Consider the following 14665-nt stretch of genomic DNA (forward strand, 5'->3'; position numbering starts at 1 on the left):
GAACAAATGTGAATTAAATCATGCAATTGAAACCAGCAAACATATCTGTTGGACCTTAGCGAGTGAAACAACTAGATCAGGTAACATCTTACTGAAAATAACTCTTAAATTTGGAGTTTGGATCTAGCTTCAGCTTATAAACCCATCAGTAATCCTCCAGTTAAAAATGAAGCTAGGATCAACATCTCCTAATTACCAATTACTCTACAAAAGAACAAGGATTACTACATAAACTTTAACAAAAATTAAGCTTAAGTAACAGTGGACAGTTAACCATTTTACTGGTGGTCATACAGTCAGGAAAGAAAAAGACACGACTGGATGGGTATTGCAGAATCGTACACTCATTTCTCTGTTCGAAGTTATTGTAGGCCTTGCCCAACTTGTACCAAAATGTACCAAAGCTGATCCCTCATCTTAAAAGAGGAACCATCTCTATTCTACACATTGAATTATGACTTATGAGCAAATGAGCCACTCAGACCTATTGTACCCTCATTAGCAACCAGTTCATAATCAAAGAGAACATTTGGTGAAATAATTCAGGAGAACAATAATGTAGAACAAAAGTTAATAATTGAGGAGAACAATGCCATACTTGCTTCGGACAAGAAAATGTTAACCAAAACTGTTAGCCACTAGTTCTCATGAATAATGATGCAATTGTCGGTGTTGTATCCATTTCAACCAATACAATTATAGTACCTATGAAATGACATTAGATGCATAATTGCATATACCCTGAAGAAAAACAAAACCATCAGGCCAAATGAACAACACAAGATAATTTGACAAGCAACAGTAATGCGCATCGGCAAACGAAGCTCAATTTCTTCAGATCAAAGATTAAATTACAAGATCTTTTTCCATGTTCTTATTTGATCACACTAAAAACCACGCATCATCTAGCACTCTAAAAGCTATGGAACAGAAAGGTTCAAGCAGCCTGTACAAAGTTTCATCAGAAGCATTGATATCATATTTTTTGATACAGAGAGCAAAAGCAGGATGTAAAAATTCAGGTTGGTTAAAAAGCACATACATACAGCTCAAAGATTTGATCTTCACAAGGGCTCTGAAATTCTTCACCGATCGGTGGCAATGGCGGCAGCCGTGTCATGACCGTGGGAACACGCCGAGCATCTTGCCCCTGGCGAGGCAGTCGGCGAGCTTCTTGGCACCGTCGACCTCCGCGGCGAGGAGGGCCTGCAGGAAGCCGCACGCGCCGGCGGCCACCATCTGCTTCCGGCACCGCCGGGACGGCGAGACGGCGAGCAGCACGGACACCGGGAACCGCGCGTCGACGCCACCGCGGGCGGTGCTCGGGTCGAGCAGCTGGACGACATTGACGATGCCCTGCTCCTCCTTCTTGAACAGCTTCCTGTAGCCGCTCGCCGCGACGAGCGCGGCGAGCGCCCTCGCCGCGGCGTCCCTCTCGGCGGCGGGCTTGGCCTCGAGCATCCAGATGAGGCGCGGGATGGCGTCGCCGACGTCCCTGCGCGTCTTGCCGTGGCTGGTGACGTTGCAGAGCTCGGCGAGCGCCATGGCGGCCTCCGTGCGCGTGGCGGCCTTGTCGCTGCCCAGCGCGGCGAGGACGTGGTCGACGAAGCTGGCCGAGACGGCTATCTCGGCGATGTAGCGGAAGGATGCCATGTTGCGGAGGAGGCCGAACGCCGGGGCGAGGCCCGGCTCGTCGCCGACGCAGGACTCGAGGAAGTCCTTGACGCAGCCGAGCGCGCCGTCCTGGAACGCCTCGACCTTGAGGCGCTGGCACTCGTCGCCGTCGCCGGAGGTGAGGTTCTGGAGGCAGCCCAGGGCGAGCTCCTGCGCGCGCGGGGTGCCGAGGGAGACGAGCTGGATGAGCGACGGGAGCGCGCCCTCCTCGCGGAACGTCGGGAGGAGGTCCGGGAACGCGGCGAGGTTGCGGAGCACGCCCGCGGCCGCGGCCTGCGCCGCGGGGGTGCCCGCGGCGCACGCGCCGAGGAGCGCCGCCACCCCGCCGCGCGCCGCCACGGCCGCCGCGGCGTCCCGCGAGTCCGCGGTGAGAGGGCGCAGCGCCACGCACGCCTGTTCGGCGCCGGCGCCGCCGGACTCCAGCGCGCGGCAGAGGTGGGGCACCACGGCCCCCGCCTCCTGCGCCAGGAGCCGGCACGTGGCGTCCGAGGACGCGAACGCGGCGAGCACGGACACGGCCTTCTCGCGCGACGCCGGCAGGATCTCCCCCGAGTCGAGCATCGCGGCCACGGCGGACACCGCCACCGCCGCCGCCGACGGCGGCAGCGACCCGACGGAGTCAACGAGCGCGTCCAGCGCCGCCGCGCGGGAAGCCGCGGACCCGAGGCGGAGTCGCGGGATCAGCCCATCCACCCCCGCCGCCACCCCCTCACCCCCACCATTCCCCGGCGACACGAGCAGCCGCGCGTCGGCGGCGAGCTGGGACAGCTCGGCAGCCGACGACGACAGCAGCGACACGGTGTGGAGGTGCCCGAGGCTGCTCGCGGCGTCGTTCCCGGCGACGGACACGAGCGCGGAGAGCGCGGAGGCGAGGGGCGCCAGGAGGCGCGGCGCGGAGGGCGGGAACGCGGGGTGGGACAGCGACGCCGAGAGCGCGGCGAGCGACGCCGAGATGGATGGCCAGTGGCGGCGGAAGGCCGGGGAGGCCGCCGCGGCGGCCGGGAGCGCGTCAAGCAGCCGGAGGCACTCCGCCTTCTGCAGGACGTCGTCCCCGGCTGGCTCGCCGGACTCCGGCGGCGGCGGCGGCATGGCGTGGCGCGGTGTGGCGTGGCGTGGCGAGGCGCGGCGCGGCGGGGAGCGGGAATGGGTTGGCGGGGGAAACTGCGAAACCGCGATGAATCTGCGCGCCACGAGAAAGGGGAAGCAAAGCCAACAACTCGAATTAATACACTACACTAGGCAGTAGGAGGAGCAACTACTACTAGCAAGTGTATAATACTTGCTTCTCAAAAATTAAAGAGTGTATAATACTTTATATGGAAATGATTTTGCCTTGTTTCAGAATAATAATAATTTACATGAGAATTAAAGGGAAAAAAAGGGTTTTGTGCTATTAAGAACAGAGTGATTTTAGGGGATTTTTTTAGGATTTAGTTAAAGCCTTTGAAATTTTCGTGAAATTTTTGAATTATGAAGAGGAGCTTAACATGTAAGGCACTTCCAACAAATTATGTTTCTCGACTATTTTGTTCAAGAGGAAAAATTGAGCCATTTACACAACATTTTTGTTCGAAGTATAGAAAAAAAAAGGGATTTTTTTAACACAGTGCATTGGCATGCACTTATATAAATACACGCATACTAATCCCCACGAAAATTTGCTCGCAAACCCTAACAACCATGTCAAAGTTAGATTCACAAATTAACCGTTCCTCCATAACCATATTACAGAGCAAATTTGTTTTGTTATATACATTTGGGTGTTAGCTATATCAATTTTCGTGTTATGACTTTCTAGTCTTCAAAATCCAAGTGGCATGATACTGCTAGTAATATTTTACAAGCTATTTCAACCACTTTAATTTCCCAGTCCTCCAGCAGATACATTATTTATTACTACATAGATTTAGCGATGGAAATGTATAGGATGGGTCGAACAGTTTGTTTTCTCTTATTAATTAATTTGTCCCTTATATTTTATTACAGTATTTTTTATAGCTACCAAGAATATAATTTATGACAATCCATACTCAAAATTTAATCTGAAACTTTTCAAATTAAACTTGTCTTAAAAAAATAGCGAATGAAATATAGTAGTAGTATATCAAACTAGCACTGTCACTGTTTTTCTTCTGACGCAATAGCTGCCTGCCTTCTTGCAATTACTATCTGCCACTGTCACTAGCTTGGCCAGTTTGGATCCGGAAATAGCTCTCCAAAATCTTGCTATCTAGGCCCCCTTTGAATCACAGGAATGAAAAAACGGGGGAATGGGAAAAACATAGGATTCTGATAGGAATACAAGTGTAAAACAGAGGATTGCAAAACACAGGAAAAACATAGGAATGACCGTTTGATTGAGCCGCAGGAAAAACACAGGAATTTGAGGAGAGAGAAAGACTCGAAGGATTCTTAACATGAGGTAGAACCTCATGTTAAATTTCCTTCAAAATTTGCATGGGAAGAGGCATTCCATAGGAATTTTATAGGATTCCATAGGATTCATTCCTTTGATTCAAAGGGCTATATAGGAAAAATTCCTATAGGAATTAAATCCTTTAAAATTCCTATGAATTTCCTTTGAATCAAAGGGGGCCTTAGCAGTATTAAACATAGATTACTGACAAAACTCATTCCATAACCCCTACACTATTTTGCGAGACGAATCTAACGAGGTATATTAATCTATAATTTGCTACAATAATGCTACAGTAATCATCCACTAATCATGGATTAATATACTCGTCTGGCAAAATAGCCTAGAGGTTATGGAATCGATTTCGTCGGTAATCTATGTTTAATACTTCTAAATAGCAAGATTGGCTATTTAATAGCCCGGAGGACTATCAAACTAGCACTGTCACAGTATCATACCAGTATATAGTATTCCGCCAGTAGAGCTGCCTTTTTTTTCTCTTATTAATTTGGCTCTTATAGTTTTATTACACAATGGCTGTGTTTAGTTCCTTCCAAAGTTAGAAGTTTGGGTTGAAATTGGTACGATGTGACTGAAAAGCTGTGTGTGTATGACAGGTTGATGTGATGGAAAAGTTGGAAGTTTGGATCTAAACACAGCCAATATTATTTTTATGGCTACAAAGAATGCAATTTATGACAAATCCATAGTCAAAATTTAATCTGAAAATTTTAATACTAAATTTGTCTGAAAAAAATTAACGAATAAAATATCTCAAATAAATATTCCCTCCATAAAAAAATATAATTTCTAGCTTAAAAATTACTAGTTCTTTTTTCACAAAGAAGGGAGTAACAATGCCTCCATGCAATTACTACCTGCTACTAGCTAGTATATCAAACTAGCACTGTCACTGTATTCTACTTCCTTTATATAGTATTCTGACAGTAGAGTTGCCTGTATTTTTTTTGTCCCTGGGGTCCACATCTTGTTTTAATTAATTAATTTGTTTTTTTTACAGGCAGTCATGTGGATCACACATAAGGGGGGTAGGCCAACTGTTTGCAGTGGAAATGGAAAGATGGTGAGGGGTGAGATAAGAGGAAAGACAAGTGAGAGTTGGAAAGTGGCTGCACTCACATGGAACCCAATTCTACATGTTATGCGGTTTTGGTCCTAGAGGTTGTTGGGGTTCATGCCTGCAGGCACCTGTCTAACAAATATAATGCATGCTGCTAGCCAGCTACACTGTGTGGAATACTATCAAATTAATGAGAAACCTAGATTACTTATATATATCACACTTTAATTATAAAGTTCAGTTTGGAATTAATGAAGGAAATTTAGAGAAATTTAATGGGAGACGAAGGAAGTTTCTGGCAGAAGGATTTTCTAGAGATCATGTTGATTGTTGGCTAACATGTTTCTTAAGGTATGATGAAGAAGCTTTCGAAGGTTGCATGTCATAAGCTTAAGACGGCGGCCATGCAACATTTTGCCAACTATGGGTGGAGATTTACAAATAGACTTAAATAATTGTGTGCTTTTTATCTTGGTTTGGTCACTTTTATTTCTGTTTGAGTATGTTTAATTTTATTTGAACTACACTCTTTGTTTGAGTGTATTTTTTAATAATTGGCTATAACTCTATTAAGCAAAGGCTGATATGTTATCTATTCCATTATCTTAAAAAAAACATGTTTGGAAAGCAGCAAAATTATTGGCAGAATTTTTCAAGATAGTGGTTCTAAGGTTTCAAGCATAAGATTCACCTGCACATGCAATTGGTTTTCTATAAATTACTAGAGAAATTCAGTATAAAATGAACTAATTCATATGAAAATTCTATAAAAGTTCTTGTGTTTCGCGAAAGCTATAAATTGCAGGGTGGGGTGGCCTCCATTAGTTAGAACGCCAGCTAGTAATTTTTTCCCCTGATCTTCCGCAAGAGCAAAATGGATTGTTTTAGAAACCCTTTAAATGAATAATTAAACAACAATTTAATCATGGAGAGCCGTGGGTATAGACGACGTAAACCGTGACGACTGCCAAAGATGATGTGTTAGATCCAAAATTAATTTTCACATGAGAGGTGAGAAGAACATATATTATTTCTATTCGTCAAGTCACGACGTTTTTCGTTAGTTTACTTCCATAATGACTTTGACGACCTACTGATTGTCTTAATTACGTAGCGTGATCAGCAATCCTCACAAGTCACAACGTTCCATAAAATTTTTTATTTATACTATAGTACAGGTCATCGCATTTCAGTTAATGGATAATTTGAGAGCCACTTGTGAGTACGGGTTGGTAGTGTCCTTGATAGTAGACATTATTGGCATTATTAATTCGTGGTCAGACGATTAGTTGCACTGCTGACCAAAGCAGCAAACGCAATGCACATAGTAGTAGAAATTAAGTTCAAATATAAAATAAGTAGATGTCTCTTATTTAACTCAAGGATGCTTCATTAATTTTACTAATTACTGCATAGTCCGTTTTAGAAAAGAAATTGAACATTTTGCCACTACTAAAGAGTTTTGCCTAAATGACATTCCGCTAATTGGATTCATTAAAATGCCACGCCCAAGCGATGCCAAATATTTCTTTTACCATATTCGCTAATTCTCTCCATTTCCACCAAATTTCGCACCCGGGCTGACGAAAATACCCCTACAAGCTGCTTCTTTTAGCTTGGCCACTCGTGGAGCAGAGGAAAGGGGATCCAGATCCAGGCGCTCCCATCATCGCCGCAGCCGCCACCACCACCACCGCTCCCGTCATCGCCATCACCGCCACCGCCACTGCCGCTAGCGTCGAGGCCACCATGTCGAGTGGCAACCTAGCACCTGGCGCACAAAACCGTCACTACCAAATGGTGCTAGCTTAGGCGCAGGATGGTATCGACAAAGCGCACCTGGCATGAGCTACTGATGGGGTAAGAACTTCAACTTCTTTTTGGTTTTCAAATCGATTCTTGCATGTATTTGTTCTTGCGAGTGGTGCGAATCAGTTAGAGAGGACTCTAACATTCGTCCACCTTTTTTTTTCCTTCAAGCTTGAGGAGGAGCCTGCGCTTAGCTTAATTAGCTATGTTAGAACCTAATATCGTGGTAGCTGGACCTGAATTTGGTGACGATTTTGTTTTCCTCGTTGCGACCGATGGGGTAATGGACTAGTTTCAGTCCCTATTGTTGATGCCCCATATGTTCCTACCGATATTGTGGATTGGGATAGGCTAGAGGTTCTTGCCCCCAAATGATGATGAAGGGTGGCTAGATATCATTGGGGATGAAAAATTCTACAAGTTGCTGGGTTTGAGGGCTGAGGATGAGCAAGCCGAGATGTCTAAACAGGTTGTTAGTGGTGATGGAGCTTATGCTGCTGCAGATGGTGTGGGTGCTGCAGATGCTGCTACCGGTGCAGATGGTGGTACTGAAGACACCAAAGGAGCTGCAATACCTGTCATGAAGTGCCTAGAGAGTTGGTGATGCCCCCACGACCCTGATAATCCTTGCATGAAGGCTAGAATTAAGTATGGAGTTTAGATTGTCTATGTGGCAATTTGCCATAAACAAGGAATTTGAGCTACATGTGCTAAAAACTGATCCTGAACGATCTATAGGTGGTTGTAAAGTGGAAAGTTTCCCTTGGCATACTGTTGGGCATAAGCAACCTAATCAGCAGAGAGTGATGGTATATATTTGTTGATTTCGATGATAATTGTATGTTGTCTCATAATGATTGTATATTGAAGGTTTCTTCCATTTGATTTGCAGGTGACAGTGGTAAAAGACTATCATACATGTACTTCTAGCAGCAGAAGAAGAACTACCACACCAAAAGAAAAAAGTCAAACGACTTATAATATGAAATAGAGAGAGTATTAAGGAATGTTAAAAATGCACAATAGCTATGCATCCTTCTTCCTCAGGCTAATTGCGACTATTTTTTCTTTCTTGTTTATGCTTCTTGTCAACTTCCTCCTCCTTGATCGTCTTCTTGTGTTTACGACAATTGTACTTGATGTGGTTGAACTCCACACTCAAAGCACCGAACTAGTCAACCTCGCTTCATGTTCTTCGAATTTTTCAAAGCTCAAGAGAACTTGTTAGTAATCAAAACCAAGGTTTCCTCACCTAGTTGCTCAAATTGATCATCATACATGGCACTCAAAACTCGTAAAAACCGATGAAGAAGAAGCATCAATGGAAGCTCGAAGAAGGAACCAAAGGAGTAGATTTCAAATCAGTCTTGAGGTAACTAATATTCATTTTATGAGTTTTCAGTTTAGTGTAAAGAGAATTCAAAACTCAAATAAGACATATCACCAGACTTTTGAATCAAAGTGACTTTCATCTCCCAAATTTACATATCAACACTTTTCAAAAGATATTGAGCAATTTCAAATTAAGAATTGTTAATATCAAAAGACTCATCAATAAATCGAAGATTGCTCAAAACTTTGTTAAAAGGTGCAAAATAGTCATCTAAAGCTTCTCCAGATTTCATCTCAAATTTTATGTAATTCTTTTTAAAAACTTCTTTGCGTAATTCCTTGGTATTGGAAGTACCTTAATGAAAATCAAATAAAGACATCCAAATCTCAAGCGCAGTGTCAAGACGCGAAACCCGATCGAAATTCGAACAAGAAATTCCATTAACAAGAATATTGCAAGCTTTACAATTATTTTCAAAATCAACTTTGAGAACAACACTAAATCTCGTAGGGGTTATCAACTTTTTGCCAAATATCATAACTTTGAGATAATAAAAGATTCATTTTTTTGCACCAATAAGGAAAATCAACTCCATAAAAAAAATAAGGCTTGGTCGAAAACTTTTCAGTCATGACAAAAACTCAAAGATCGATAAAGATCCAAATAGCAAACAGAGTTGTGATACCACTTTGTAATATCGAATACTATCAGAGGAGGGAATGGTAGGACCACAAAAACCAAATCATTTTATGGAACTAAAAGGACCCTTAAATCTAATGGAGTGCACCGGTCAGACCACTAGATTAACATTGGTCAAATAACTGCTTTTCACCGATCAGACCACTGCCTTACCGATTAGTCAGACCTCCAGTCGCTCTCCTCGTCTACTTGCTGCCACCATCGCCGCCACTGCCGGCTTGACTGCTCCTTTGCCATCGGTTAGACCGTTGGGATCTAGAGAAAATCAAACTAAATATGATCTTGAATATAGATCAAATTTATTGCATCAAGATATTTATAATGTGCATCCAAAGCACTCCTCTCTTAAGTCATGAACTATAATCGAAGCCTAGAAGCAAACCCTAATATTTCTCTCCTAAAAGTTGATATACTTCTAGCCTCAACCACTCTTCTATTTATACCCAAAACATGGCTACACCTATCCACGAATCCAAATATAATTAGGACTCCTAATCACATAAGAAACCCCTCAAACTAGGGAAACAACATCCCTTTACAACTTCACACTCCAATATTCCTAAACTTGAACTCCAATCCAAATTTGACTCCTTTTTCCACATGCACACAACACCACGTAATGTCATATAGAAACCTTCACCTTCATATGCATCGTTCTCTAGCCTTAGTATCACGCATGATCTCCTTAACCGTCTGGATCTCAACTTCTCCCAAGCCTTGTCCAGATCCATCACCACAATACTCCATTGGTTTCAAGCAACACCCGCACATGAATAACAAAGAAACTCCATATCCGAGTAAAAGTTTGTACCAACGACTTGACTCACATCAGCACACAATAATATCACATACGTATAGAAACCATCTAGAAGTCATCAATATGAAGCAATCTAGAAAATCCACCCAAACACCTCAAACCGACTCCCTCCTAGAGTCGTCGGTCTGCCCGATCAAACCGCTCGGACACTTCCGATCTGCTTGGAAGGCCCTGCTCGGTCTGATCAGCCTCTAGTGCCAAGCACACTATTCACCATTCAAAAATACTATTCACTACAATTTCACAAAACACTTACTTTTGACAATTGCTTATCACATGATTTCACAATTTCTCCATGACAAAAATCTATTTTATAATTTGGAAATTTCACTGAATTATAAAATTAAGTCATGAACTCTATCAAATCGTACATCGTTTTGAACTTTTGAAACTATTCCCTTTACCCCATATGGGCCTAAATTTATAGCGGTTATATCATACGTGGGGTTAACATGATAATCTAGTCAATGATAAAACAATATCCCCACATATATACCATCTTAATATCTACATTATCGACAATAAAGAAGGTGGCAATAATATGCAATCTATATAATACATTTTTTTATAAGAAACACAGCAGGGAGGCCCCCGCCGTTAAAAAATTTTATTAATAATAAATGGAAAATATAAAAGATTACCACAATCTAATCCAGTTCAAGACTATAGTTTTCACATTCATTCAGTCTAAATAACAAAAGAAGGAGATCACCCTTAAGGAGTGTTCTCCAATAAACCAAGGAAGGAAGAGTATTCTCAAAGATGAAACTATTCCTTTGCTTCCAAATATTCCAGGCCCATACAAAAATTTCTCCATAAAACACCGATCATGATATCTATGCCTATCTATATAATACGTACACATGGCGGACACAGCATGGGACATGTGCTACACTTATACCTCAAAATTTTCTTAAATACCCTTGGATTTGTTAGGTATTATATATGTGTAAAATGATTTGTTGACTAAACTATAGTTGATTCCAAAATTGCAAAATAACCCCAAACAATTCAAACAAAAAAAATCCACTACTACAAAAACAATTTTTCTGTGCGGGCCGAAACCTATTTTCGCGTGTGTAAGCCCAACCCGTCTGCACCAAAAGGTATGCGAAAATCTGATTTTAATATGAGGGTGGCGCACCCGCACGCGAAAATCGCATGCGGTTGCTTACGTCGCCCGCATGGAAAAAATTAAAATTCGAAAAAACAAAAACCCTAGAATCCAGCGGATCTTCTCCCGGCCGCCGCCTCCTCCTCCTTGTCGGCGGCGAGGGCGGCGCAGATCCGCCCAGCGCGCGTGCGCGTGGGGCTGGCGGCGCCACTCCCGCCTGCCGCCTCCTCCTCCTCGTCATCGTCGGGGGGCACGGGTCCGGCCGTGGTGGGGCCAAGGACGCCATTCCCGGCCACCTCTTCTTCCTCCTCGTCGGCAGTGGCCACCGCGCCGCCCGCCGCTAGATCCACGCGGGAGAGGGCAGGGGAGAGCCCCGCCGGCCTCCCGCTCGAGCCTGCCACCGGAGCTGTGCGGGGGAGAGCGAGGGATCCACCGCCTTCCGTCCCTCGTTGACCGTCGCCCATCGCAAGGCCGGCAAAGGCGGATCCGCCGGCCACCGAGCCGGTCGCTTCCGCCGTCCGCGTTCGCCGCCCACCGCCGTACGCGCCGCCGCCCGTCGTCGGCCGCGTCGCCCACACATGACCACGAGAGGACAGTGAGGGAGGAGACAGAGTGAGAGAGTGTGAGAGGAGAGGAGAGGATAAGGATGAGTGGATAAGGATGAAATTTTGAAGTGTTGAGCAGGGAAAAGAGGAGGGAGGATAGACTTGTAGGCGGGCATTTAAGAGGCCCGCACACGAAAATCGTGTGGCCCCTTAAGAGATCCGCCTGCAAAAATAGGCTTATTTTTACGTGCCCACCTGCGAAAATCGATTTTCGCTTGCGATACTCTTAACGGTCTGCACGCGAAAATGGGAGGATTTTTTTGCAGACGCGACCAATTACGGTCCGTTTGCAATCAAAAGAGCTCCTTATACAGGAAAATCGTTTTTATAGTGAGCTACTATTTATATCTTTTTACATAGTTTAGTTTTTTTCCTCTAGTAAAAAAACTTTTAAGTTTTTCCATATGTTAATTGATGTTTCTTTTCAAGTTTGTACCCCCCATCTTTTGTAAAATCCTGCGTCCGTACCTCCTTCCCGATTTCCTGTCAATTTTATGCACGAAATTGAGGAGTCAAAGTCATGCACCCGGACCAAGCCTAGGTGTACTACCAAAAGCGACGTGAAAGAAACAACAAGAAGCTAGGGAGCAAAAGAGTAAAACCCAGATTAATTATTGGATTAAGATAATGACACTGTACGTACGTACGATATGATGATAATATATCCATGCAAGAGCTAGCTGACAAATTTTCGCTCAAAATATAAAAGTAGAGAGAGCTTTGCTGACAGCGGCAAATCAAAGCCTTTGCATTTGGCATCTCATCAATTAAGTTTAATTAGCTTTGCTAACAACAAGAGAGATTGGATCGCTTTCTTAAGCGGAAGGTGTAACAGAAAGCTGCTGGCTTGTAGTTTGTAGGCCGTAGCTGCTGGGTACTCCTGTGTCATCATAATCATATATAATCGAATTAATTGTAATTAATTAGTGCCATATTGCATGAATGCATATGGGATTAGAGGACCATGCATATATAGGGAGCTACTGCCTACTAGCAACTGTGAGAAAGTAACAGTGCACTTGCCACATATAGTACATACACATATATGTGCTAGATTTGAGTAATTTATAGTTTGTTAATTGTTTGCTGAATATTCCTTTTGTAAAAATATTGGAAAGCCAGGCATTTTTTTTGGAAAGTGTTATCTTCATGTGACACGTGTACATGCTAGTTGAGACACCCTGTTGTTGAAGCAAGTAATGCCAGTGTGTGCACGAATCAGTATGACAATTTTGCAGCTATAGCTCCAATAGACAGTGAAAAACTATAGCAATATATATGCCTAAATAATCATATCACTATAGGAAACATCCTATGGACATAAGCTTATCCTGCACATTTCGTGCACACCAACTAACAAATATCATAAAAAATTCTAGAAAAAATAAACACATTCTAGAGAAAATGAACACACTCCTATGAGTGAAATCTTATTTAAAAGTTCATTATATATTTTTTAGCCGTAACAAAAAGACAAAATTTTGATATATTTTAACTCTTAAAACTGCCAGATTTTTCACATTTTTGTTACGGCTAAAATATAATGAATTTGAATATGAGACTTTACAGATATGTGTAATACTATTGGAAGTATGTGTCCAATTTTTTCTAGAATTTTCTAGGATATTTGCTAATTGGTATGCACAGAGTGTACACAGGAAGCTTGTGTGTATTGGATATTTTCTCTTCACAATTAAAAAGGGATTTTATTTTCTCAAGAGCACATTATTAATTAGTTTTTATTTCCTTTCTGGCAAATCAGTAAACTGCCTAGGGATGTGATCAATCGACCTAACAAAGCACATGCACGATGCAGGAGAGGCCGGCCAAAGCAAAAGAGGCTCATCACTAATCCCACACGTAAGACAAAGTTAAGAAAACACCAAGAAGATGATATAGTTAATTAATTATTGTTGGAATCACCAATCAAAGCAAGCATACAAGAGATAAACACACATATATATACTGATCCTCTCTAGCTAGCTAGCTACCTCCAATTCCAGTAGGGTTGGGCCCTGGTAGTACTATATATACACACATATACAATCACAATAACCAGACAAACCAATGAATCAAACAAGTGGTGTTTTAGTAAGTAATTGGTTACCAAGAAAACATTAATTCCATGCTAAATGGCCAACACAACACAATTCATGAATACTAAGTATAGATGGCGTGTACGCGTTAATATATACAATCACAATATATAAGCAGAGACAATTAAGCGTATACACATGTCTTTGCTAGAGAAAGGCCGGCTGATGGGCAGGCACAAATTAAGAAGATAGTTGTAGGACAGATAGATTAATACAGGTAGTATAATAGAAAATTATATATAATCCATTCACTAATTAATTACAGGTAGGGCCTGCAGAGATCAAGCTGCATATGTATACCACTGCTATACGCGTACAAGACATCTTTTCTTAGCCTTTCTGTCACTATTCTTCGCTGGCTACCACAAAATTCCAGCATATGCATACATGATCAACAAAAGCGAAAGGAAAGAAAAACACTGACGAAAGCACATGGGCCTGATCCATGCTGTGGCCACATTCTAATTTTGTCAATTAATCCCTACCCATCATTTCCGAGATGATGACTACGGCATCACATATGTTTTAGTAACTTAATTAACACAATTGCACATTTGCAATTAATCCTACTCATTTCCTACATGATGACTAGTGTACTGCATCACATGTGTTTTAACTTAAAAGCTAGCAAGTTTAATAGTAGAGCTCGATCGCTTTTCCTTGCAGAGCTCACATGTACATGTCTATAATGTTAGCTCTATTTGTTTTCCTTCTCTCTCTCTCTTACTATAAATTTATTAAGAGCAAGTATAATAGACAGTTTAAACTGATGGTATAATGTCACTATAAGAAAAATACTTTGTAGAGATATTTTTCTATTACTGTAGAGACACTTTTCAAATACCTTTACAATACTGTAGAGGCATTTTTAAAAAGTCTAATAAGTGTCTTATGATGATTTGTCTCTACATATGAAGATATATTTTATAAAATGCATGTTAGATGGTAGAGTCATTTTCTAGAGACATTAAATTGTACCACAAATGTATTAAACTAGTCAAAAAAAGGAATTTAATTGTAC

The 14665-nt window shown here is 42.5% G+C and overlaps 1 protein-coding gene and 1 long non-coding RNA gene across 2 annotated transcripts; one reads left to right on the forward strand and one right to left on the reverse strand.

Moving 5' to 3' along the window:
• Positions 1-802: 802 nt before the first annotated feature.
• Positions 803-2865, reverse strand: LOC4350589 (U-box domain-containing protein 17). Its single transcript, XM_015760089.3, has one exon. The coding sequence runs from the start codon at positions 2761-2763 to the stop codon at positions 1117-1119; it is 1647 nt and encodes a 548-aa protein (XP_015615575.2). The 5' UTR covers positions 2764-2865; the 3' UTR covers positions 803-1116.
• Positions 2866-6751: 3886 nt separating this feature from the next.
• Positions 6752-8231, forward strand: LOC107279445 (uncharacterized). The gene is made up of 2 exons (XR_001541304.3): positions 6752-7031; positions 7873-8231. It is a non-coding gene; the product is annotated as an uncharacterized lncRNA (long non-coding RNA).
• The last annotated feature ends 6434 nt before the right edge of the window (positions 8232-14665 follow it).

The sequence above is a fragment of the Oryza sativa genome, chromosome 11, assembly GCF_034140825.1.
Source record: "Oryza sativa Japonica Group chromosome 11, ASM3414082v1".
NCBI classification, from domain to species: Eukaryota; Viridiplantae; Streptophyta; class Magnoliopsida; order Poales; family Poaceae; genus Oryza; species Oryza sativa.